General features: G+C 45.5%; 2 protein-coding genes across 5 annotated transcripts in view; one reads left to right on the top strand and one right to left on the bottom strand.

The window, feature by feature from the left end:
• Window positions 1–1,559: 1,559 nt before the first annotated feature.
• Window positions 1,560–20,146, bottom strand: QTRT1 (queuine tRNA-ribosyltransferase catalytic subunit 1). The gene is made up of 10 exons (XM_055002485.1): window positions 19,922–20,146; window positions 19,769–19,837; window positions 17,591–17,729; window positions 9,191–9,269; window positions 6,279–6,394; window positions 4,289–4,427; window positions 3,784–3,859; window positions 3,497–3,606; window positions 2,658–2,742; window positions 1,560–2,059 (listed from the first exon to the last, which is right to left on the bottom strand). The coding sequence occupies exons 1-10, from the start codon at window positions 20,129–20,131 to the stop codon at window positions 1,907–1,909; spliced, it is 1,176 nt and encodes a 391-aa protein (XP_054858460.1). The 5' UTR covers window positions 20,132–20,146; the 3' UTR covers window positions 1,560–1,906.
• A 3,125-nt stretch (window positions 20,147–23,271) lies between these two features.
• The window catches only part of DNM2 (dynamin 2), a 68,803-nt gene continuing 65,979 nt past the window's right edge, over window positions 23,272–26,095 (top strand). For all 4 annotated transcript variants that reach the window (XM_055002382.1, XM_055002380.1, XM_055002381.1 and 1 more), the window contains exon 1: window positions 23,272–23,508. In XM_055002382.1, the coding sequence (XP_054858357.1) occupies window positions 23,348–23,508 (161 nt within the window). In that variant the 5' untranslated portion in view covers window positions 23,272–23,347. The remainder of the gene's footprint in view (window positions 23,509–26,095) is intronic.

Here is a 26,095-nt window from a genome sequence, read left to right as displayed (position 1 = left end):
CTATTCTTATGAACTTATTTTTGGTTAACAGTACTGGCGGAAGGCTTCCAAATTTTCTGCTGTGCTGCATATTTTTTTTAATTTTATTTTTTAAATGAATAGCAACGTTACAGCATTGCTGCTATCTGTTCTTAAATTACCATGCTTGTAAAACACATTGCAAGATGGTTGGTTCTTGTTTGCCTATATGTGAAGTAACATGAGTCTTCCCTTTTTTATGTCCTTCCAGATTATGGATGGTTTCCTGAAACTAGGGTTGGCTGGAACACACATTTCCATTCGGCAACCTTAGGGGAGACGTGACCAATACAGCAACAGAAAAAAAGTACAGTTTCATTCTTCTCCAAGGAACAGTGAACCATATTGGCTGCTTTATAGTGGCAGAAATGATGCCTTTGTGTATGCCAACTCCACCATCTGCACTACGATGGATGCTGGTGTTTTTGTGCTGGGCAATCCTACTTTGACTTGGAGGGGGTGAGTGTTCCACCACTAATAGTTTCCGATGCTACCTACTTGATGAGGAAATAGCTTATGTAGCCATATAGAAGATCAAAGAACTGTCAGGAGAGGTCCTTTGACTATGCACTGGCCAGGGCACAGAACATTGTAGAATGTGCCTTTGGCAGGCTGAAAGCCTGTTGGTGCTGCCTCTCTTCCAGGTGGAGTATTTTTGAGATCATCACCAGTATAACAACTGCCTGCATCATTTGTGAGAGCAAGGGACATGCTATGCTGCAGGACTGCTCCTCTGCCAAAACCACGGTTAGTGCCAAACAACCCTGTTGCATATGAATAGGGTGCTGGCAAAGAAGTACAGAATGTGCTGGCTAGGTATATGGAATTGCGCATGTCCTGATGTTTGTGTGGGAAAAAACTAGGGGGTGAGGTCGGGTGTTCATGTTGTGGGAAGAAAACAGAATGTGTGTGTTCATGTTTAAACTGATTTTTGTACTACATAATAAAAACTATTTTGTTGCTATTGAATCTCGATCTCCTGGTTAATGACACATCATAATAGCTGGAGGAAGAGTAGTGGTGCTTGCCTTGGTTGTCCTCTACTTCTGCTGTGAAAGAACACCAGCAGGAATCCTGCCTCAACCCAAGTTTCCCAGCTTTGCTTAACTTTGAATTTCAAGCTTACTCCAAAGGACTACATTCGCACACACCTTTAACAGTACTATTACCATGCACTGAGTTGCACCAAGCATTTCTTACATTCATCACCCAGTCAGTGTACAAAATAGGCAGGATACCAAGGAAAGGAAAGCCCACTCCCCATAACCAGTGTCCAGTGATGCACCCTCCTCAATGATTCTCATGGTGCTTCTCACAAAGAAGCCTCCATTTTCAAAAACCTTCCTGCAAAAACTGCAAAAAGGACCAATCCTGTAAACATACAACCCGTGTTCAAAGGTGTAATGTTATTTACTTTGAGCACAGAATGTGAGATGCTTGTCTTAAAATTTGCAGGGCATGTACAACTCAGCCTGCCAGCTGCACACCCAGCTTTACAGGTAGAGACAAATCACTTACAAAAGGCAAATTAGAATATTAAATGGTTAGAAACTGGATTACATTTTATATAAAAAGTATAAAAAATAAAATGTAAAACAAGAATTTCCCAGACAGCTCAATTTAAGCACTGAGAATCTCCAACAAGATGTGTAACCACTGCAGATCAACAGCCAGAGGGAGCATCTCCTCACTCTCCAGAAATCCTTGGAAAGAATGAGGTCTTCAGTAAGATGCTGGTCCAAACTCTTTTTGTGGGAAGAAATGCTGGTCAGGAGAGGCACCCCAGAAAACCAGCAGTCACAGGAGAAAAGACCTCAGAGTCCTCAGGGAGTGGAGCGCCTTCTGCTGGCTCGCAAGTATGGGGGTTGCTTGCTGGCAAGGGTACCTCTTACTCCAGAGTAATGCCAACTGAAGCCAGGGCTTCCTTGGCCCACAGTGGGTAGCTGCCTTTGTTGCCATACATGGTCTTCATGAAATCCTGGACAAACTCTGGAAACCTCTGCTCCATAATGCTCTCCCGCATCAAACGCATCAGGTTCAACTGTAATGGAAGAAGAAGGACACTTTGCCCATCCAGCACACCTTTGACATCTCAATCAACGGGAACAGAAACTGAACAACATGAAAAAAATGCCTGAATCGCCAAGTTTCGTACTCTTGGCCCAATCCAGTTTGGGCAGCAAAGAGTCCATGAGTGCTACAAACCCAGAACAAGCGGTGGGTTTGTTAAGATGCTCCCTATGGATAGTGTGCAAAGTGATGCTGAAGGTGGGGCCTCAAACCCTGAGCAACCCCCACACTGCACCTGCAGGAAAGTTTGTACAAGTTCATCAAATCCCTCATATTATGTTGACAAAGTAAATGGGGAAAAACCAGGAATATCCAAGTCTGGATAGGATGGGAAGGAGGAAACGGAGAATGGCAGGAAATCGTGGCCTCACTGGCCAACCACATCTCTAAATGGCAACTCTGAAGAGAGAACAAGCCATCCATGTTATCTCAACCCAAACCGCCCCATGTCACACCAGAATGAAACCGAATCCACCACGTTCCAAAAGGCTCCAGCCTCACTGTTCTCCAAGGGGGGAAAACAGGGAAAATCCTAAGGGCACAGAAAGTGCTGCATAAGAGGGACCAACCTGGTAGGCAATATTATGAACAGTAACATGGTGCATGGCAGCTGTGTCATTGTGGAAAAGGGCGTGCAAAAAAGCTCGGCTGTATCTGCAAACAGACAAAAGGAATGACTGTTACCAGAAGCCTGAGGAAGCAACCAAGGATAGAGAGAAGAGAAACTAACACATTTTTCCTCATCAAACACTGGAAAAGGCCAGAAAATGGGACCCAACATCAGCTAAGGTGACAATAGCCAACAGCCACCTTCTTTCAAAGATTAATTTTGCAGGCCAACTCAGGGAAAATTGGGAAGGTACTGGCCCCTGAATACCACTACACAATGGCCAGAATTGCTGGGTGGGTGTCTTTCTCTAGCCCCCTATAGTTCCTATATTACGAAGTAGCTTTGTGTCTAAAAGCAACATGCTGCTAGGTTTTCAAAAAAATCCCTTTTGCTATTCAAGACAAACGAAAGATCTAAACCCTCCTCTGCCCCCCCATCCACATGCTCACCTAGAAGCATGAGCATGATAAGTGAATAGGAAGTAATGAAGCAGGAAGCGGCTTTAAGATTAAGGAAAAGGGGCTAGCCTGACTCTCATGTCTGCTAGCCTAAAGGTTCAACAGCCCACCCTCCTCAGGACTACAGTGATAACAGCCCTCAAGACAGGAAGCAACACCCCAACTTTCCACAAAGGAGCTGCTTTCCTGTAGCTGCCCTAGGAAGTTACACTTCTGGCCTGAAGTCTAAATCAGCCTTGGATGAGATGGGCTGCCCCCTCCAACTCAACACTATGTTGCCCATAGCTGGCTCTTGGGGGAAAAGAGATGACGAGCAGCTTGTGGCCCTGGGGACATTCACCTCCGGCAAGTGGGGCAGCCACAGGTTTCATCGATAGGCTTGAAGTCCTTGGCATACTTTTTGTGCTTCAGCTGTAGGGAGCCTGAGGAGACCAGGGCTGAACCGAAGCGCTAGAAGCGGGAAAAGGAAGAGTCAAAGAGGTTAGGAAATCTTTTCGGAAATTCCTCATTTCTTTGGTTCTCCTTCATCCTCATAAAACACCACAGTGCTCCCACTCTAGCTGACACTTCCACTGAGGGGAAAGCCCCTCCTTCCAGCCTTTTCCTACACATGAGGCAGCTACTTACTGCAGTCCTTGTTGGGAAGACACAGTCAAACATGTCACAGCCCAAGGCCACGCACACCACCAGGTCCGTAGCATAGCTTCACAAGAAAGAGAGCACAGAGGCATCTGTCAGATGGCCAAGGAGCTGCACAGGCACCTGCCTGTTCAACAGCCCAGCACAAATCAGGCCACCCGGCCCCCTGCAACTGCCTGGGCACAACTACCCTGCCCTGAAAAGGAGCCAAGACGACTGGCTATTCAAGCGGGCAACACACAAGGGATCCCCTTCCCCAAATCAGACCCTGGGATAGCCAGGACCACTTCAGACTACTCTTTATTTGTGTAAAGCATTTTTATGCCACCTTTGCATGCGATTTGGGCCCTCAAGGGGGCAAAGAGTAGTCAAGACTAGTAGTCAGTGGCACTGCCGGCAGCAATCCCGTCGATGACATCCTTGTTAGACCCAAAAAGAAAATGACAGCTCCACCACCGGGCAGAATTGTTCAGGACCCAGCATTTCCTCCTACCCAACGCCCATAAGATAGCGAGGCTTGTCCTTGGGAAGACGACTCGTGCTGAGGGCCACCATCCTCCAGAAGTGATCCTTGGCTTCACCACCACTCAAGCCTCCAATGGCAAAGCCGGGCACCTCCCGTTTGGTCATTTCTGGTAGGGGGAGAAGGTGGTTACAATGGCAGTGGAGCCTCTCCTCCAGGAGAAAAGCCGTCTACTGAGCTCCCCGTGGGAAAGGCTTTCTAGAGTGGCTTCTGCTGCAAACGTTGAAAGGATTTCTCTTTTTCGCTGTAAATAAAGGCAACTGTATTGTTTGGAGGAAACCATCTCAGTAGGCCTGGCAGCTTATCTGAATAGTAAGTTGAATTATAATGCTGAATTCTTCAATAATGTATTACAAGCGGGGGACCTACAAGACTTGGGTGTGGGGTGGGGGAGAATCTTGCCTGCTTCTTCTCCCTGGTCTGCCTCCTGCCCCTCTCCTTGCCTGCCCTGCCTGTTGCTCTCTGAGGGGAGTGACAGAGACTCCCCCCCCTCTCAACCCTTCCCTTTGAAAAGATGTGGTATATAACTGCAGTATACACATGAGTTATTCTCTAATGCTGTAGATTTTACATCAGAGATCTTCATGTTACACATTTTGAGTCAGTAACACCTGGTCTTAAAAAGCATTTCACTCATTCCAAAAAAAGAAAATATTCTGTAGGAGATCTTTGTTTTTTCAGAGTTACCCCAAATTTACAGTTTTTCCTTTGGAGAAACTGACACACACACACACCCCTTTGTGCCTTCACATCTCTGGTGAGTGTTGGCGTGTCAGCAATTCCAGGAGAAAATTCAGGCTTGCAGAAAAGTTAAAAAGGGTGGTGGTGGGGAGATAAATTAATAATACTTGATTTATATACCAGCCTTCAGGAAAACTTAACGTCCACCCAGAGCGGTTTACAAAGGGTGTTAATATTCTTTTGACGATCACCCTGTGAGGTGGGAGCAGCTGAGAGAGCTCTGGAAGAGCTGTGACTGACCCATGGTCACCCAGCTGGCTTCAAGTGGAGGAGTGGGGAATCAAACCTGGCTCTCCAGATTTGATTACAGCTGCTCTTAATCAGTATACCAGATTGGCTCTCTAAATTAAAAAAGGAATATTTTTAAAGTCTTGAGATCCTGCACGACCACCTTGTGAGGTGCCAATTTGGGTTCTCCAGAGAACCCTGAAAGCCAGTCTCACAAGGCTAACTCACAACATTACTTTTGCCTTGTTTGTACATCATCAGAAGACTGGGAGAGGGAAGGGTCAAAAAGACCTCTAATACGAGAGTCTGAGAGCTGGAACTATAAGAAGATACTGCAGAGGGGGAGAAAAAAGGCTGCTGGCATAAGACGACTAATCAGCAGCTATAAACCAGCAAGCTGGTGAGTGCAGAGAGAAGAACCAGGTATGATAGGCTGGCAGAGAGACTAGATGGGGAGCCCAAGTGAGAGAGGGGAAAAGATCAGCGATTGGGCAAGCAGAGCCAGAGTGAGAAGGGGGGAAAGTGGAAGGGGGGGGAGTTATAAGATTTCCCCTGCGTCCTTGTGGGTTCCTTGTGTGCCTTTAGTTTTTCCTCTCATTCCCTAGTATTCCACACCAATCCACCATCCACAACACCCAGCAGCAAGCAAACATACTCTTGACTCGTAATCCCACTGAATAAAAAGGACCACGTTTAGCCAATTCACCTGCCAATTAAGCTCTTAAATTGTAACTTCTGATCCGTGTGTGAAGTGCTGCCAACTCTTGGAAGGCCAGTTGCCAGAGACTCTACTAAAAGCTTCACGGTCAGATTGTAACTGAAGCCCCAGTGAGAAACTGAGGCCAACAGATGAGTCATCAAGGCCAGCTGCAGAGACGAGTTCCAATCTACCTTCCTCTGATCTCATCCTCAAACAACAAGCAATGTCAAACTGTCAACTGGAACTACAAGTCACGCATGAACAAAAATGAAGACGAGGAAGAGAACTTACCTTCTAGACACTTGGTTCGGAGGGCGGGATCCAGCCCACCTTGAATAATGGCAAACAGATTCTGCTGGCCAGGCGTACTATGAGCTGCGATACATCTGTCTAGCCAGCGAATGGATCTGTTCATTTGAGAAAAGAGGACTCTTCACACCACAGTCATCAAACACACGGAAACTGCAGTTATCGCAACATGAACCTTCCTGCACCAGCCAGCCCAGATGAGGCACTCCTCAGCATCCAAGCAATCGGCTCTACTGACACAAATGCCAACGATGGGAACCAACATTCTTCCAGCTGTGCAGCCAAACCACAAGATTGCCCCTCTAGGCTATGCAGCTGAGATGAATGTCTGGACTGCTCTGGCCATTGTTTGCATGCGTATCTTGATATTTTAACTGTTGGACATATAACTGAAAGTACCGAGATTCAAAGGAAACTAGACTACTCTCTCTATGGACTGTTCACTGATTCTGATCAAAACATAGTCATTGTTTTTATAGCACTTTAGAGTGTTCAAAGTGCTGTAATCTTTACACTCACTCTGTGAAGCTGGCCAGCACTTGGAGCCAATTCCAGAGTTTGTGGGGCATCTCTGCCATTGTGCCCCCAGAGTGTCCCCCGTTCCCACCCACCCCGCCCCATCACTCCACCTATATGTCCTTCCCCCCACTTGTGCGTTCACCTTCCACCCACACTCGTGCACATGCCCTGTCCCTAACAGTTCTGGGCAGTGCTTGTAGGTGGAAGTGTTATTAGTAGATGGGCTAGCGAGCAGGGGAAGGGTGGCAGTTGCCCCACCGTGGGGCATGCTAACACTGGTCCTGACGCTTAGGTAGTTTTTAAAATAAAACTGGTATGAAATGGCTCTGGAAACTACTTAATAAAAGAATGCAACACAGCAGATTCCCCCTTTAAGAGCAAGCCTGACATGGTCCCTTCATGCTGCAGATGCATTAAAATTCAAAATGCAATCCATGGTGATCAGTAAATCTCCAGATTTTACTGAGGGAGGGGAGGGGACAAGGAGCCACACACTGGCACTTCATTCCCAGCTGACTTACCCCCACCCTGCAGAGAACTGATGTCCCCCAGCTCTCTTCCTCAGAAGTAACTCTTCTTTCTCTCATTCATATGTGCATGCATGCACGCACGCATACATCAAGCCCAAATATCTAGTCTTGAGGTCTGGCTTCCACTTAAATTGATGGTGTGACAGTATGGTGTAGAGGTTAGAGTGTCAGATCTGGGAGACCCAGGTTTGAATACCTGCTCTGTCGCAGAAGTTTGCTAGGTAACCTGGGCCAGTCACTCTCAACCTAACCTACCTCACAGGGCTGTTGTGTGGATAAAGTGGAGGGAAGAATGATATAAGATACTTTGGGTCCCCAGTGACAGAACGGAGGGGTATAAATAAAATTAATTAATTAAACTAACTTGGTGAAAGGACTGAAAGACGGAAAGGGGTAGGCAGCTACAGCTGCAGAAACCTAGAGACAAAAGAGCAGCACACACCTTTCCCATCTGCAGCATCCCTCACCATACAAACAGCTGATTCCCCTTCCAGCCTCCCGCCCTCCTCCCCTCCCCCACCTAAACATCCAGGCCTCCTTTTTGGCTCCCACGTGCACAAGCGGATTGAGCTGTGCCACATGCTTCCCTTCCCTGCTGGTACTATTCTGCCTATATTGTGGTCAGAGGGCTGAGACTAAGAGACTTGTCTTCATAGTATGCTCAGCATTTGAACAATGGAATGCCTAGCTCAACCTCTTTGCTGCTTAATCATAAATGAACCTACCAGTTTTGCCTGCATCAGCAAGACATACCTAGGAAATGCTGATGGTCTGATACTGATGCAGCAGTGTGAGATCAGAAATGGAGAGCTACAACTTCCTGCAGGAACTGCCATCCCTTTGGCGGGCATCCAATGCCAACTTTCCACTTAGCACTGGGAATCAGGAATCTGATTGATAGATTGACTAGGAGCTGCCTCCCTGCAACCAGTGGCAAGAGCAACCCTTATTCTCCGCTGCTGTTTCATCCACATGATGCCATATAGAAAAAAATGGTTCGGGTAATGTTTACTGGCCCTTCTGTTCCTCCCACCCAGGCAGCTTCACTTCAATATGCTGCTATGATTTATTTCAGCAGGAGTTTGGAGGTGGAACTGCCTTTCTATATATACTGAGAGTATCAAAATGGTGTAGAGGCGAAAGCAGAGCTTTCTTGGCATTCCCTCTGGCACTAATGCTTAGGTCACTTCCAATTTCTACCACCAGAAGCCATGGAGAGAAGGACTGCAAGAGTGGAAACAACCTGCAGCCTGGATCCTTGCCCACGTTGGGCCTGTTTCCCTGCACTATGAGAGGCGGGGCCTGGCTTTAGTAATCAGGCAATGGGGGGGTGGGGATTCCATCGTCTTGTAGGAGGACAGTCAGCCTAAACAAGTCTGCACTGGTCCCCAGTGAACTACGAAATGAGATCGGCATCTTCCGTTTTGGGCTCAAGTAATTGAGGGGGGGGGTCGTCACACTCGGGACATTCCAGGGTCAGACTGTTTCTCCACAGCGGCAGAGATCTTTAAAATGTGATAGCAGAGATTCAGCTTGGGCTGGGAGAGCTTTGAGCTGCGGCTCTCCACAGACCTATCCCCATCCACAGAGACCTAGTCCCTGCTTACTGAAATTCTGCAAAGGTGACTCAGGGCTTAACACAAGGCTTTATCTCACACGAGCCAGTAATGTCTGTTTACAACTCACATTTAACATGCAGAATTAGGTTTCACTGGTAGCAAATAAAGAAAATATTCCCTGACCTTAAAAAGTAGACAGCGACCAGACAAGCAAACACTGATAACAAGCTAAGTTGCCCTGGCCTTTGGTGAGCCATAGCAGGCAAAGGCAGCGTGCAGAGCAAACCTGAACATGGCATCCTCAACACGGGGGCCACTAACTGTGCTGCTGACCACGTCATCCAACTGCATCATGATGTCAGAGCCTAGGAAGGAAAATACATGTTGGCAAAAGCAGCTGAGATCTGGTTAATGAAAACCCACCTGGCACAAAATGTTCACACTTTCTGGGCCCAAATCCCTAAAAGAATGTTCCTAAGCCCTGGCTCAATTTAAGCCTGCCAATACCTATTGTGATGAAATGTATTTTACTTTGGAGGTTTGGACAGTACCTTTAGTTTTAAAAAGTTTCTTTCTCGTAGCAGAGAACAGGCAGGACTGGGGAGCAGGGGAAATCTAGTCAACTGGTCTCTCAACTGCACCCAACCAGGCTTTAGAAATACGAATGGCCTGGCTGGCTGGAGACAGGGGTCACAGATCCCTAGCATGGAAAAGAGATTTGGAATCCTTAAGATGCTAGAAAGTCTCTTCCAAAAGACTTCTTTGATCTTCAGGAAGGTGGGGAAATGGAGATAGTAAAACCCCTTGACACAGAGGGGAAGGCCTATTTGATTGATTCCACCTGGGGAGAAGGCCCTCTCACACCAGGAATTTTGCCGAAGGCAGCCATTTCCATGTGGGCATGAGACAAACAGTGCAGACCTAAAGGTAATGGGAAGCTTTTAGAATGACTGTAACTGAAATTAAAAGGCCTGCCTTAGAATAAGAACTGCTAGGCATCTACAAAGCAAGGGGCAGAACAATTTCATGTTTACATCTTTCTTTTGGGATCCCTTGCTCAAGCTGTTGCTGTGCTGACAATATATGCATGGACTTTTTAAATAAATGCTTTATAATTCTTAATGCTGGTAATGCTGAATCACCTTAGACCACCACCATTTGAGCACACTATTTAAACAGGTGCCTGGAGAAAGGGGTTAGGTGTATTGCCAAACTGCTAATCCTCCAGTGGTGTGAAAGTGCAATAAGCGGTCCCAGTGGTAACCAGATCTGGGTAGCGGGAGATGTATGCACCAGGCTGGGCCTTAGAATGGCAACACAAGGGAGGGGAGCTACGAGTCCTAGACCTCTCAGTAAACAATAAATGCCAGGTGGTGGCAGTGGTGTACCAAAAGAGGGAGTGAAAAAAACCTCTCCAAGGGCCAGGAAAAGTCAGGAGAGTGGCACTTGCCAGGCAGAGACTTGGATAGTTGCTGGTGCCCACATGCCCTGAAGGGCAAGACAGAGCAGTGCCTGTAGATCAGTGGGGCTGTTCTGCTACACCAATCCTCATTTTCAAAGTCATGGGTGACTTCCGAAAGAAAACCTGACCAAAGGCAGAAAAACCTCCTATTTCCCTGAAGGCATTGTGAGAGCACTAGAACTGAGCTCTAACTTCTTAAGACTGTAAGAGTGGATACTACAAGAGCTGTCCTGGTGGACCAAACCCATAAGACATCTAGTTCAGTATCCTGTTCCACATGATGGCCAGAAACCCTCTGAAGGCATACAAGCCAAGAGTAGAGGCTCAAAGCTTCCCCTTTGCTATTCCCCACCCCCCACCCCCGGCTGGTATTTGGATACTTCTTGCCTATGAACATAGAAGATCCAGTTAGGTTCACATTGGCTAATAGCTATCTCCCCTGAATTTGTCCAATTCTCATTTTGGAAGTTAGTGGTCCTCACTACGTCACGCTGTAGAGTTCCGCAAAGTAAAAAATATGCGTTGTGTTACTCTCATGCCTGTCCTGAATGTACTGCCTTAAATCCTACAGCAGAAAGAACATAAATGCAACAAACAAGCAGCATGCAATCAAGGTTCAGCAAGCGAGCCAGCCCTAGCCATACAGATGCTGCTGACCACAGAAGAAAGGTGCCTTGAGGCCACAGCACAAACTCACCAAAGAGCCTGATTCACTGCATCAGGCTTGTGTTGCTTCATCTGGCGTGGTGCACTTGAGGGGGGGCACTTACCTTTCTGGCTAGGACAGGACCCATTAATATCCAAGTTCCAGGACCCATTAATTAATATCCAAGTTCAGATTTTTGGATTTCTTGTTCATTTTGTTTTTGTTTTTTCTGTTTTTGCTTGTCAGTGAAGATTAGTTGTTGACTCAGATAAGTCACAGAGTAATTCTCTATCAAGCTCAACTACTTTGTTGACTTCCGGTTTGGGATTCATGGAGGTCTAACGCAGCTCCACTTGCGGAGCTGACCGGACTGCCGTTTTAACCGGCCGGTGGGGTGAAAATAGCCCACGGCCGACTGCTCTCAGGCGGGGAGCAGGCAAAGAACGCTCAAGACCCTAGGGTGAGCTAGATCTCAGACGAGGGGGGGCTCTACACAACGGGTCCCCTCCCGATCCTTGAGGTCCCACCTTGCGACGGGTCGGCTATAATCTCTGCGGCAGTTTTGGGGCCAATTCGGCTGGCATAAGACCTACATACCCAAGCTTCGATTGGGGGAAGAAGCTGAGAGGAGAACTTAAAATCGAAACAGCGATTACAACCCGAGAAAAGTGAAGAGAAGGTAAAGATCGTTATCTTTCAATACGGGACAGATCGATAAAAACAGAGAGGAAAAAAAGTAGATTTTTAAACTGCAACAGACTAGTGAAAAGGAGGGGAAGACTCGGCAGGAGTTGTATTTGAAAAGAGACTAAGTTTAAAGAAGTTATTAAAGAAAACGGACTATTGTTTTGAATACCTGTGGCTTTGGAGCTGTGAGAAAAAGATACCATCGTGAGACCTGCTGTGGGAAGACGGGAGACAGGAAGTGCGTAATAACAATAGAGCGGCTGGAGAGAAGCGGCCCTTGCTGGAGGGCAGGAAGTAGGGAATCGCCATCTTTGAAAAGGGAAGGGTCGCGGCTTCAGCGGAAAAGGAAGTAGGCCATCTTGGATTACAAAATTATAGAGAAACCATAGAGAAAAGACGCCCGACATTTTGGACACTTTAAAATTTAAAACTTAATTTTGGAAAGAAGATTGGGACATTTGAAAAAGAAAAACGTTTAATTTTACGCCACGGAGTTAAGGAAGAGAGCAGATTCGTGGGAGCGAGCCAAAGCAAGCCCCACGATGTCGAAAAAAGAGTGGCAATCGGCGATAGAAAACTTGGATAAAAATTTGGACAAAAAACTTTTAGATATGATTAAAGAGCTTAAGGATACGAAATTGGAGCTGATTAAAGAGGTTAAAGAGGTTACACAGACAGTAAAGTCGGAGCTGTCAGAAGTGAAAAAAGGCATGGAAACGATACGAAGTGAATTACAAGGAACGCAGCAGAGAGTTAAAACAGTAGAAGACGCGATGGAGAACTTAATAGACACGCAACAAACAGAGATGAGACTGGTGAAGGGGAGAATGTCAGTTGCAGAAACTAAACATATGGAGAAGCAGCTACGTTTTCGTGGTCTACCAGAAGTGGATGGAAAGTCAGCGCAAGAACAGATGACTGAGGTGTTGGCTGAATACCTGGGGAAGGAGGAAGAGGAAATTGTGGCTATCCTAGATGTGGCATACCGTGTGAACTCAAGGATCGCAACCCAGAGGAAATTACCAAGAGATGTGATTGTGCAGTTTACAACAAGAAATATGAAAGAGATGATTGTGACAAAACAATTTCAAGATCCATTGGAGATTGATGGCAAGACGATTATCATAATGAAGGAATTGCCCAGATCAGTGTTGTTAGACCGGAAAAAATATAAAGTGCTAATTCAGATTTTGAAGGACATGAAAATCAGGTACAGATGGGAGTTACCGGAAGGAGTGTCCTTTGAGTTTGGAGGGGCCAAAAAACGCATCAGATCTGAGCGAGAGATGGAGCGATTTATTAAGGACAATGAAAAAGACTTACCAACAAGACAATGAGTATGGAGTGTAAGGTATTATCTTGGAATGTAAATGGACTAAATTCACCGAATAAGAGGAAAAACATTTTCCACTGGCTACTAAAACAAAAATGTGACATTGTGTGTTTGCAAGAGACCCATATTAGAAAACAGGATGTAAAATATTTAAAATCTGGAAAATTGGGTAAAGAATTTGTAGCGGCCTCTAATAAGAAAAAAAGAGGAGTGGTGTTGTATATAAAAGAGGAGCTACAGCCAAAATTTGTTATGAGAGATGTGGAAGCTAGATTTGTAGCAGTGGAATGTATTTGGAATTTAAAGAAAGTGTTGGTAGTCGGACTTTATGCACCTAATGGTGCAAAAGAAAGCTTCTTTGAGGACTTGAGGAAGCAATTAGACGATTTTGTATATGATCAGATAATTCTTGCTGGAGACTTCAATGGAGTGACAGATTTGGAACTAGACAAAAAAACTACAACAGCACAAAAGAAAAAAGGACTTTTACCAAAGCTTTTTTTTGAGTTGATTCAACAAGAGACTCTTGAAGATGTATGGAGGAGAGAATATCCTAAAAGCAGACAGTTTACTTTTTATTCAGCAAGGCATTTTACATTATCAAGAATTGATATGATCTGGGCCTCAAAAGACTTAGCGTTATGGACTAAAGAGGTGGAAATAATGCCGATGGTAGGCTCAGATCATAACCCAATTATGTGGAAATTAGGAAAAAGGAGAAAAAGGAAAGCATGGAGAATAAATGAGGACTTGTTACAGGAAAATGAGAATATGGAAAGATTGAGAAGAGAGACAAACTTTTTCATACAATATAACGTGAATAAAGAAGTACCAACCAATAAAGTTTGGGATGCTTACAAGGCGGTTGTAAGGGGCATACTAATGGATTTAAATGGTAGCGCAAGAAAGAAGAAAGAGGAGAAAAGACAAGAGATTGAGGAGAAAATAAAAGCCAAAGAATTACAGCTAAAAAAGAGACCAGGGAAAAAGAAAATATACCAGGAAATTAAAATACTTCAAGAACAGCTAACAGCAATGAGTAATAAAGAATTGGAATGGAATCTTAAAAGACTGAACCAAAAAGCGTTTGAGGGTGCTAATAAACCTGGGAAGTACCTGGCATGGCAATTGAAGAAGAAAAGGGAAAAGAAAATAATAAATAAAATTTGTGAAGATGACAAAACGTATTTGGAGCAGACTACCATTAGTAGAGCCTTTTATAAATTTTACGCTAAGTTGTATAATAAGAAAGAAGTGAATAAAGAATCAATAGCGTCATATTTGGAGAAAATCAAATTTCCAGAAATCTCGGAAGCTTGGAGAAATAAATTGAACAGTGAAGTAACGGATGAGGAAATAAGTAAGGCAATACAATCTGCAAACTTAGGAAAGGCGCCAGGGCCAGATGGACTTACAGCTAAATTTTATAAGACTATGGCCAATGAGCTGGCACCATTCCTAAAGGAGGTGATCAATGGAGTTTTAAGAGATCAAAGAATTCCAGACACTTGGTCTGAAGCGAACATATCATTGATCCCAAAAGAGGGCCAAGACTTGACTAGTGTGAAAAATTACAGACCTATATCGTTACTCAATAATGACTATAAAATCTTTGCGAAGATACTGGCGGAGAGACTGAAGGGGTGGCTTTCGGAGGTTATAGAGGAGGAGCAAGCAGGCTTTCTGCCAGATAGGCAAATAAGAGACAATTTAAGGACAGTGATTGATGCTATTGAATATTATGATAAGCGTTGTGATAAAGAGGTTGGTTTCTTCTTTGTTGACGCTGAAAAGGCATTTGACAATTTAAACTGGGACTTCATGTTTGCCACTATGGAAAAGCTACAATTAGGAGAAAGATTCATCAGAGCAATTAAGGAAATTTACAGAGACCAGACTGCAGCAATTGTGGTGAATGATGAATTGACCAAGAAATTGACTATAAGCAAAGGAACAAGACAAGGTTGCCCGTTGTCTCCACTGTTGTTCATTTTAGTATTGGAGATTCTGATGATACAAATACGACAAGATGAGGAAATTCGAGGAATAAAAATAAAGGACTATACATATAAGGTCAGAGCATTTGCGGATGACATAATGTTAATTGTAGAGGACCCACTGGAGAATATGCCAAAAGTGATAGATAAGATCAAGGAGTTTGGGGACTTGGCAGGTTTCTTCATTAACAAAAAGAAGTCAAAGATACTATGCAAAAACGTGACTAAGCAGAAACAACAATTGTTAATGGAAATAACGGATTGTGAGGTAACAAGTAAGGTGAAATATTTGGGAATTGAACTGACTGCAAAGAATATAGATTTGTTCAAGAATAATTATGAAAAATTGTGGATCCAGATTGAGAGAGACTTGATTAAATGGAACAGGCTCAACCTGTCATGGTTGGGTAGGATTGCAGCGGTTAAAATGAATGTGTTACCAAGAGTGATGTTTTTGCTACAGACAATACCAATCATCAGAGACTCTAAACAATTTGAAAAATGGCAGAGGAAAATATCAGATTTTGTATGGGCAGGCAAGAAGCCTCGAGTGAAAATGAAAGTTTTACAAGATGCAAAGGAAAGAGGCGGAATGCAACTGCCCAACCTGAGACTTTATCACGATGCAATCTGCCTAGTTTGGCTGAAAGAGTGGATGACATTAAAGAACAAGAAACTATTAGCCCTAGAGGGATATAAAAAAATATTTGGATGGCATGCATACCTATGGCATGACAAAGTAAAGGTCAACTCGATGTTCCTGCACCATTTTGTACGGAGAAGTCTATACACAATCTGGAAGAAGTACAGAATTTACCTACAAGAAAGAACTCCTTGGTGGGTGGTTCCATATGAGGTGATAGACCCGAGAGCTGTTGATAACGAACGACAATGTTTGACTTACAAAGAAATAACTAAAATAGAAGCATCTAAACTTAGAATAAAGACGCAAGAGGAACTATCACCGAACTACGATTGGTTCCAGTATAGACAGATCAGAGATTTGTACAATTCAGACTCTGTAAAGGGAGGTATACGAATGGAGAACTCGGAACTAGAGCAGACCCTTCTTAAAGAGGACAAGAAAAGAATATCCAAGGTATACCAAGTATTGTTGAAATGGTATACTGAGGATGAGACAGTTAAAACACAAATGGTGAAATGGGCTATAAATTTTAACAAAGAGATAACAATGGAGGCATGGGAATACTTGTGGAAAACTACAATGAAGACAACGACATGTACAAATATTAAAGAGAATATCTACAAAATGATCTATCGTTGGTACATGACACCAAAGAAGATTGCGCTAGGGAATTTGAACACTTCCAATAAATGCTGGAAATGCAGGAAGCATGAGGGCTCCCTCTACCACATGTGGTGGACGTGTGAGGTAGCTAGGCAGTACTGGGGGGAAATAATAAAAGAAATGAGCGAAATTTTACAATTTCAAATAAATAAGAACCCAGAACTCCTGCTACTAAACTTGGGAATGGAGGGAATTCCAGCCCAATATAGGACGTTGATATTTTATATGACAGCAGCAGCTAGACTTTTGTATGCGCAAAAATGGAAAGTACAAGAAATGCCAACTATTGAAGATTGGACCTACAAATTGCTGTACATGGCAGAAATGGACAAGATGACAAGAAAACTGAGAAATCTGGACCCAGGGCAGTTTAACACAGACTGGGAGAAGCTGAAACAATATCTGGAGAAGAAATGGGAGGTGGGAGGAAAACTGTGGCAGTTTGAGAACTACTGAAGTAAAATAAAAATATAATGGAGGGGGGCGACTTTACCGAGGGAGGAGGGGATAAATGTGGAGCAATAAGCAGTTAACAGATTGATATATAAAGAGATATATATGGGTTAATAGATAGAATATTGATAGAAAATAATTAATGATGAGGTTTAAATATAAGGATTGAATAATTAACAATATTTTCTTTCTTTGATAAGACTTATATACACCAAACTGAATGTATAGAAGAGTCAAATTGATTGACTATGTGATGTGCTATATAGAATTACCATAAAAAGATAGAATGAGGAATATATAGAGAATAAGTCAAATTGTTTGATTTAAATGTAAGATTTTTATGGTTTATGATATATAGAAATATTTAAAATTGGAAAATGGGATAAATTGTTTATCTAAGATGGAAACAAAGACTTACAGTTTGGGTATATAAGAAGAAAAGTAGTTAAGGATTTACTGCTTAATAGAATAGAGAATGTATATTTGTTTTAGATAGAGGAATGTAACAGAAGTAAGGGAAAAGGGACAAAGGGTGGGAAAGCTGTTGGAAGTCAACAAAACGGGGGGGAAAGGGAGGGGGTTAGGAATGAAAAATTTGGGGAAAATTGAATGTAATGTAAAAATAATGAATTCTAACCCAATAAAAATTTTTCAAAAAAAAAAAGCTCAACTACTTTGTTCATTGTTTCATCTTGGAGTTCTACATTTATCTAATGTGACGATGAAACAGCTGTGCCACAGAGAAATTTCACCAGTCATTATGGAGGAAACATCCATCAACCAAGAACAGAATAGTTACCAAGAGCATTCTGTATTTCAATGGATTTCTCCGGAGTCAGCAGGATCTCCTTGCCATCGTAGGGAGAACGGAAGAGCACGCCCTCCTCTCTCACCTCAGAGAGTTCCACCAATGATACCATCTGGAATCCTCCACTGTCCTACAAGAAAATGTGGACAAGAGGGGAAAAGCTAAAAAGATACAGGTTGCTCCTGATGTGGTTATCCCCAGAACATACATGGGAGGGCCAAGTTTCATCTGGCTGAGAGAATCAGTTTGGTGTAGAGGTTGGGAGTGGTGGGACTCTAATCTGGAGAACTGGGTTTGATTGCTCACTCCTCCTCTTGAAGCCAGCTGGGTGACCTTGGGTCAGTCACATCTCTACCAGAGCTCTCTCAGCCCCACCCACCTCACAGGGTGATTGTTGAGGGGATAACAACACACTTTGTAAACCACTCTGAGTGGGTGTTAAGTTGTCCTGAAGGGCAGTATACAAATCAAATATTATTATTATTGTCAGTCAGTTTGGTGTAGTGGGACTCTAAATTGGAGAGCCACGTTTGATTCCCCACTCCTCCGTTTGAAGCCAGCTGGGTGACCTTGAGTCAGTCTCAGCCCCACCCACCTCACAGGGTCATTGTTGAGGATAACAACAACACACTTTGTAAAGCGCTCTGAGTGGGTGTTAAGTTGTCCTGAAGGGTGGTATACAGAATGAATTTTATTATTGTTGTTGTTGTTATTACAGTGGATTAAGAGGGGACTGGGAAGGGGAATAAAGGTTCCTTGTGCTCCATACAGAAACACACATACAAACAAAAATGTATGCACTCAGTCCTTAGCACTGATTGGCAACTCTTGCAGAACATGCCTCGGAGCATGCTGTTGCCCTTCAATGCCCGGTTCAATCTGGGCTGTGACTAGGGTTACCAGCTCTAAGTTAGGAAATTCCTCGAGACTTAGGGCATGAAGCCTGGAGAAGGCAGGGTTTAGGGAGGAAAAAGTCTTCAGCACGGTGTAATTCCATAGAGTCCACCTTCCAAAACATCCATTTTTTCCAGGGGAACTGATCTCCGTAGCCAGGAGATCAGTTGTCATTCCAAGAGATCTTCAATCACCACCTGAAGGCTACAAGAGGGGGGGAAACCATGGTAATGTACTAATTAGTCACAAAATCAAATTCCTATTATGATCATTTACGTAATTTTTTCACCAAAATGAACATTAAGTTTGCATATTCACAATATAGCATAAATCATTATACAATGTGATAAAGGGTCTTAGTACAGATCCAGATGAGTTAGCCATGTTAGTCTGTAGTGGCAAAATCGAAGAGTCCAGTAGCACCTTTAAGACTAACCAACTTTACTGTAGCATACGCTTTCGAGAATCACCGTTCTCTTCGTCCGATGCGTCTTAGTACAGAATATCAATAGATATATAAGTGTACAAAATTTCCTCATGGCTCCACTCAATGAGGTGCCTCCTCACTCCCTCATTTCAAGAGCACATTGTCAAGAATGTGCCAGGTGTGTTTACGTTCTCCCAAAGGTATATTCACTAACACAAAACATATAAAAAGTGTTTTCTCCAAGATCTCACAGCGGAGCCATGAGGACGGTCTCTCCTTATCCCGCAAAAGAAATAAAAGGACAAGATTATTAACCACCTAAAGCAATTTGCTAAAATACTAATGGACTTACCTTCGGATTGCACAACCTATGACAACTTTGATATAAAGGCTGATTTATTTAAAAGCAAATTTTGTACGCTTATATATATTTAAATATATATATTTAAATGTTTTTAAATGTATTATTTAATGTTTTTAAATGTTTTTAAACATGTTTGTATTTGTTATCCGCCCTGAGCCTGCGAAAGCAGGGAGGGCGGAATATAAATATAATAAATTAAATTAATTAAATTAAATCTATTGATATTCTGCACTAAGACACTTTATCACATTGTATGATGATTTATTCTGTATTGTGAATATCTAAACATAGTTGGCATGGATGAAAAATGGAATTTACATCAATGATATTGATCATAATAGGAATTTTATTTTGTGAGTAATTAGTATTTCACAGTGCCCCCCCCCCCTCGCTTTTGTTGTCGATTTTTGCCGTGACTCTCCTTTTTCCATTACACCTGGAGGCTGACGACCCTCGCCGTGATTCCCGGCCCGGCGCCACTCACCGTCAGCAGATTGCGCGGCCACCTCATGAAGCCGTGCAGCCCCCCGGCCGCCCGAACGAGCTCCGGGCCCTAGAGGGGTCAGAAGAGAGGGGCCCGGTCAGTCGGCCGGCCGGCCAGCCAGTACCCGTCCCCGGCCGCCCCGGCCTGACTTACGGGGCGCATGCCCAGGTGGTAGGTGTTGCCCAGGCAGAGGCGGCACCCCAGGGCGTCCAGCTGGGCGGCGGTGAGGCCCTTCAGGGCGCCCTGCGTGCCCACCGGCATGAAGACCGGGCACTCCACGCGGCCGTGCGGCAGCCGCAGCTCGCAGGCCCGGGCCCGGCTCTGCCCGCACTCGGCCACCACGCGCAGCGCCAGCGCCGCCATGGCAACCCCGGTGGGCGGGACTTCCGCCTCGGGAGGAAGCGGAAGGTGGGGCGGCCGTAGAGCTTCCGGTGGGAGGGGGCGAGCGCCGCCTCTGGCGACCGCTGTTCCCGTAAGCGCTGCGGAGATACTGCGCGTGTCAGCTGTGCCATCCGGGGCACTCCGCTTGCATCTCATCCCATTTAATACATGCTGTTGTGTGCCAACAGGGAGAGAATCAATGAGCGCAAATCTGTCGTAGGAAACCACAATACGCAGAAACCCGTGGGGTGAACCTTTTAATCTTCCTGGACCTCCTGTTCCAGATCTGAAAGTCGCTCAAGGTGGATTACAATAGTGTGAGCTTAGTACGATCAGTATCAAAGACATTTCCATAAACAATGCCTTAGGGTAAATAAATGCAATTTAACAAAGGCGTAGCATTAGCAAGAATCTGATACAGAAATGTTGAAACAGAGCATAAACCATTCTAGAGCTGACATTAAAGAACTTAGAACTACCCAATGGGATCATACGTGAAGCATAGTTATACAGATGACTTGGGGTCATGTTGTAGAAAAAGAGCTGGAGGAACTCATTAGCATATGTCATGCCCCTTGACATCACCAGAAATGTGTCATTAGCATAACTGATTTGCATATGCCACACCCACTGACATCACCTATCCTGGTTGCTTTGGACCCTATCCTGGCCATTCAGGGCCAAAATTGGGCCCAAAATGGCCAAAAGGGGCTGAAAATGGTGGAAAAGGGGCCCAAACTGGTCAGGATTAGGCTGCTGTTGAACAGGAGAGTGATCCACCACCCGTCAAAGGCCCGATCCAGGCCGTTTCGGCCCCAATCCAGAATGAAAAGGGGCCCAAAATGGCCGAGAGTCAGGTGGGCGGGGCCACCTCACAAGTTACCTCTTTGGGGAACTGCCAGAACTGTGTTCCTTCGTGTTCCCCCTCGAAATGAGCCCTGCAGATGACACACATCAGTTCCCCTGGAGAAAATGGCTACTTTGGAGAGTGGGCTCTCTGGACTTATACCCCACTGAGATCCCTCCTCTTCCCCAAACTTGCCTCTCCAAGATCCCTCCCCTCCCCCACCCCCAATCTCCAGGCATTTCCTATTGTGGAATTGACAATCCTAGTGACTCATTGAAGCTCATATTGAAATAAACATTAGTGTTTAACATGCCACTGGACTTTGTTTCATTTTTCTACAACAGACAAATATCCAGTTGCAACCACTGTTGAAAGCCCTGCGTGTGCTGCACACTGGTCTGCTTCTTAGCATGAGTCTAAGCCCAGGTCATTCCTAAGGAAGGCCTTCCAGGGGAGGCGGAGTCACGGAGGAGACTCCTCAGCCAAGATTCTGTATGAGCACCAGAGACAAGGCCTGCTTGGGAGCGCTCTCCTAGCTGCCTTCCTCCCAGAAGATAACCTGGAAGTACCACTTGCATAAACTTCTGGGCACTGGCTAGGATTCCCAACCTGCATGCTGGGCCTGGAGTTCTCCTAGAATTACAACTGATCTCCAGACTATACAGATCAGTTCCCCTGGAGGAAATTGCAGTTTTGGAGGATGGACTCTATGGCATCATGTCCCTGCTGAGGAGGGTTGCCAGCTCCAGGCTGGAAAATTCCTGGAGATTTGGGGGGGGGGTGGAGCCTGAAAAGGGTGGGGTTTAGGGAGGGGAAAGACTCCAGCAAAGTATAATGCCATAGAGTCCACTCTCCAATGCAGCATTTTCTGCAGGGTAACTTGATGTCGGTTGGCTGGAGATCAGTTGTAATTCCAGGAGATCTCCAGCTACCACGTGGAGGTTGGCAACCCCATGCTGAACTCCCTCCCTCCCTCTTCCAACTCTGCTTCTCCCCCACGTCTCCAGGAATTTCCCAGCCCAGAGTTGGCAATCATTCCAGCTGAAGATTTAAAAATTTTGTTTTAAAAAAGTGTTGCATCCATGGTTGTTCTGGTGAAGTCTGCAGCTGTTGGTGTGATGTGAGAATTTATGGTGGATGTAGAAATTGTAAAGAGCCACAAAGATTCATGTTTTTAATGCAACGTTTGTCCCATGAAGCACCAGTCCTGTTTTCTGTAGTGCTGCATAAAGACAAAGTTTGTGATTTACAGGGGACTTAGGTGGCGACTGTGTGAAAGTAATGAAAGTCCCTGCGAGGACCTGTGTCTTGGATCCTAGATTTTGAGCCACAGCGGCACTGACATACGAGGAATTCATGTTATTTGTCCAGAGGAGTTAGCCGTGTTAGTCTGTAGTCGCAAAATATTAAAGAGTCCAGTAGCACTTTTAAGACTAACCAACTTTATTGTAGCATAAGCTTTTGAGAACCTGCCTAAGAGAGTTGTGGTTCTCGAAAGCTTATACAATTAAGTTGGTTAGTCTTGAAGGTGCTACTGGACTCTTTGCCATGTTATTTGTGGCACAGTCAATGGACATTGGTGTGATACGTGAACTGACATTGGATTTTGATGGATGTGATGTACAGATCATAAGGGTCAAACGCCCTTGCCTTGTGCCCCTTTCGGGAGAGGCACAAAATGTCCTCCCGGAGCCCTCCGACTGGCCCTTCTCTGTGGGCCGGAGGCGCTCGGCGTCCTTCACAAGACGCTGCCGCTGACTTGATCGCGGAAACGACCCTTGACCGAGTCCTGCCAAGGCGTTTGCCGCAGGAAGCGACCACAGGCCTCATCGTATAGATAAGACTCGGGCGGCTCCTTACTGAAGGGATTGGCTATAACATCCGAAAGACGGACACCTTGGCCAATGAGAAGAGCAGTCGGCGAGGTGGAGGCGGGGCATCGGTCGCTTTGATCGACGACTCCCTTCCCTATGTAAATACGAAGCCCCGCCAATTACGCACCAAGGCGAAGGGGACGGTGGGCGGGGATTACAGATAATTAGCGGCGCCCAAATCCCGCCCCATCGCGGAAGACCGGCCAATGAGAAGGTCAACCGGAACTGCGCGCGGCGAGGAAACGCGGCCTGTCAGTCTCGGCGGCCTCCAGCCGCGCGTCGCTATTGGTCGCGCCCATGCGAGTGGCAGCTCCGGCGAGCAATGGGGGCGGCGAGCGGAGTGGGGCGGCCCGAGGCGCGGGCGTGGCCGAGGCCGGATGAGGAGGCTGCGAGGGGGAAGTTTGGCGGCTGTTGCTGGGGGCTGCCGGGGGAAGCGGCGCTGCCTGCGGGGGAGCGGGCCCGGCGGAGGCCGTCGCCATGGGCAACCGGGGCATGGAGGAGCTGATCCCGCTGGTCAACAAGCTGCAGGACGCCTTCAGCTCCATCGGGCAGAGCTGCCACCTGGACCTGCCGCAGATCGCCGTGGTGGGCGGCCAGAGCGCGGGCAAGAGCTCCGTCCTCGAGAACTTCGTCGGCCGGTCAGTTCCGCGGGCGGGCCGGGCCTGGCCTGGCCTGGGTCTATCGGGGGTGGCCCGGGCCGAGCGCCCGGCGCGCCTCTCGCCTCGCTCGGGCCGGGCCTGGGCGGAGGCGCCACTTCCGCCGCGGAGGCCCCGCGGCCGGCCCGTTGCGTCGGGCGGCGCCTGAGGGAAACCGCCGCTCGCCCCCTCGGCCCGGGTCCACGAGCCGCAGGCGCGGCCAAAGCGGGCGGAGAGTTTTCCAGCCCGCAGGAAGCGACGCCCCGCAACCCACAGGGAGAGCGCGGCTGAGGCGGCTCTCTTTGGGCGGGCCGGCGTTCGCGTTGCCCTCGGCGCGGCGGGGACAGGGAGGCGTTCACCGGCCGCCACCCCCTCCTCATGGCTTCTTCAGGTGGGAAGCCCAGTTAGACTGGAGCGGCAGAAAAGAGCAAGAGTCCAGCAGCACCTACAAGACTGGCAAAAAGTTGTGGTCGGTTATGAGCCTTTGTGAGTCACAGCTCACTTCTTCAGATGCCAAGAGCGCAGCAGCACGTAGAAGACATAACAAATTTTTTTGGTAGGGGATGAGCTTTTGCGAGTCACAGCTTCAGATACCCAGAGTCCAGTAACACCACAGCTCACTTCTTCAGGTATGTGTTACGCGGAAGAAATAATAAGGCTAATCAGGATAGGTGTGTTTCTGTAAGCCTTTGACTCACAGCATGTTGAAGACCGGTAAACCTGCTCCTTTGCAACATTCTTAGCCATTGCCTCAAGCTCATTAATATCTACCAAACAAAGGAAACGTAAATAATTTCATAATTTTTTATCTGGCAAGCCAACACATCTTATATGAGTCTAGCTATTTATCCAGCACCCCATGGAATCGGTGGGGGGAACCAGAGAAATCAGACAAAAATCCGTGAAGAAGCCACATCTGAAGAAGTGAGCTGTGTCTCACGAAAGCTCATACCCTACTACAAATTTTGTTAGTCTCAAAGGTGCTACTGGACTCTTGCACTTTCCTACTGGTTTCTTGAGTTTGTCTCAGACGAGCTGCAGGCAACACTGAAGCCCTTGTGCCTCCCTTGGCTCCTTGGGCAGGTGCAGCATCTCCTCCTCTTCTGCTTTTGCAAAAATCTTTCCCTGCCCCTCAAATACTTGACCCTGGTTCATATGTTATGTACTCATCAGTAGATGACAGATGTGTGGTGTGTATCCACTAAAAAGGATATGGTCTGTTGTTGATCTATAGAGCCTGTTCAAGTGATCATGTGTAACTCCCATGAGCTAATGAATTTGCCTCAATAGGGCGCAGTCACCATTTGGAATCAGAAAAACCAGCAACACAGCCATGAAAACTAAGTAATAAACAACCAGATGTTATACAAAATTGTTTTTATATGTACTGATTCATAGAGGAAAAATAAATGAAGTCATACAAGGAACTCCACATACACTTATCGTATTCAATAAATAGAGATGCTAAGTTAGATAACAAAGTTCTAATTCTTATACACACATGGTAAAATCCATGTTAGTTGCATATCATTCATAGGCTCATTTACTTGTAAACAATAAATTTCTGAATATCAACAAGCTAACAAAATGTATTGGATGATAGAATCAGCTATAGTGTTATGGGTTGAATATCATCCAGTATTTGGATAATATTTTGTATAACATTTGATTGTTTATTACTTAGTTTTAATTGCCGTGTTGCTGTTTTTTCTGTCTTGTTCCGTGATACTCTCTTGGTTAAGTATTTGGAGCCAGGCAGCTGAGGAAGTGGCTGGTTGCTGGGGAGCTTGGTAACATTTTATATGCACTTACTGCCTTGAATAAGGCCTGTAATTCCCGGGCTGAAGATAGAAGCCTGGGTTCCAGTTGCTTCGTAATCGAGAGGACTGTAGCAAAGGACTCTTGACACTTGGTGGGATCCGAAAAGTTGTACTTGGCTTACCCTGAGTTGGTTCAAAGATAGCCAGTTACTTGTTAAAGTTAAAGACATTATTGGCAGCAAGTTTCTGGTTTTGTTGCATGTATGAGTTAAAAAAAATAGTGCATTGTTCTGATTGTTGAAAGGTTTGGTGTGAAGAAATGTTCTTAGCTTACATGTGTGTTGCAAGTTTGGTTCCCAAATTAGCCCCCATAGGACCTATACTAAAAGAGGTTATACATGCAGTTGTCAAGAGATTAACGTGCTCCAGCCTTTTCAGTGGTCTGTCTTTTTTGCATCAGAAAAGCCTTAAGCAACCAAGCTGAGGTGCGTCAGTTGGCCTCGTCACCTGAAGAAGCCTGTGTGGAGAAAATGTGGGAGAAGCTACATCTGCTGCCATTCTCTTTTCTGCCCATATGTGAAAATCAGTGACGTAGTTATCCTTTATATTTAGGACAAGCCTCTGAAGTAGTGCTGTTGTATCATCACATGTAGTAAGCAGTTAAAGTGGATAACCAGACGGGTGAAGATCCCCTGCTGTGTGTTGAGCCGTATAATGATTTATTTATTTAGATATTTATACTCAAGGTAAAGGTAGTCCCCTGTGCAAGCAACGAGTCGCATCACAACATTTTCTTGGCAGACTTTTTATGGGGTGATTTGTCATTGCCT

The sequence above is a fragment of the Eublepharis macularius genome, chromosome 18 (genome assembly GCF_028583425.1).
Source record: "Eublepharis macularius isolate TG4126 chromosome 18, MPM_Emac_v1.0, whole genome shotgun sequence".
Lineage (NCBI taxonomy): Eukaryota > Metazoa > Chordata > Lepidosauria > Squamata > Eublepharidae > Eublepharis > Eublepharis macularius.
This window is presented reverse-complemented; position numbering and strand designations above follow the sequence as displayed.

Coding starts and splice junctions, on each gene's coding strand:
- QTRT1 (XM_055002485.1), bottom strand. CDS start 20,131: ATGGCGGCGCTGGCGCTGCGCGTGGTGGCCGAGTGCGGGCAGAGCCGG. Junction 17,730..19,768: donor GGCCGCGCAATCTGCTGACG/GTGAGTGGCGCC, acceptor ATTTTCTTGTAG/GACAGTGGAGGATTCCAGAT. Junction 3,607..3,783: donor TCTTCCCAACAAGGACTGCA/GTAAGTAGCTGC, acceptor TCCCGCTTCTAG/CGCTTCGGTTCAGCCCTGGT.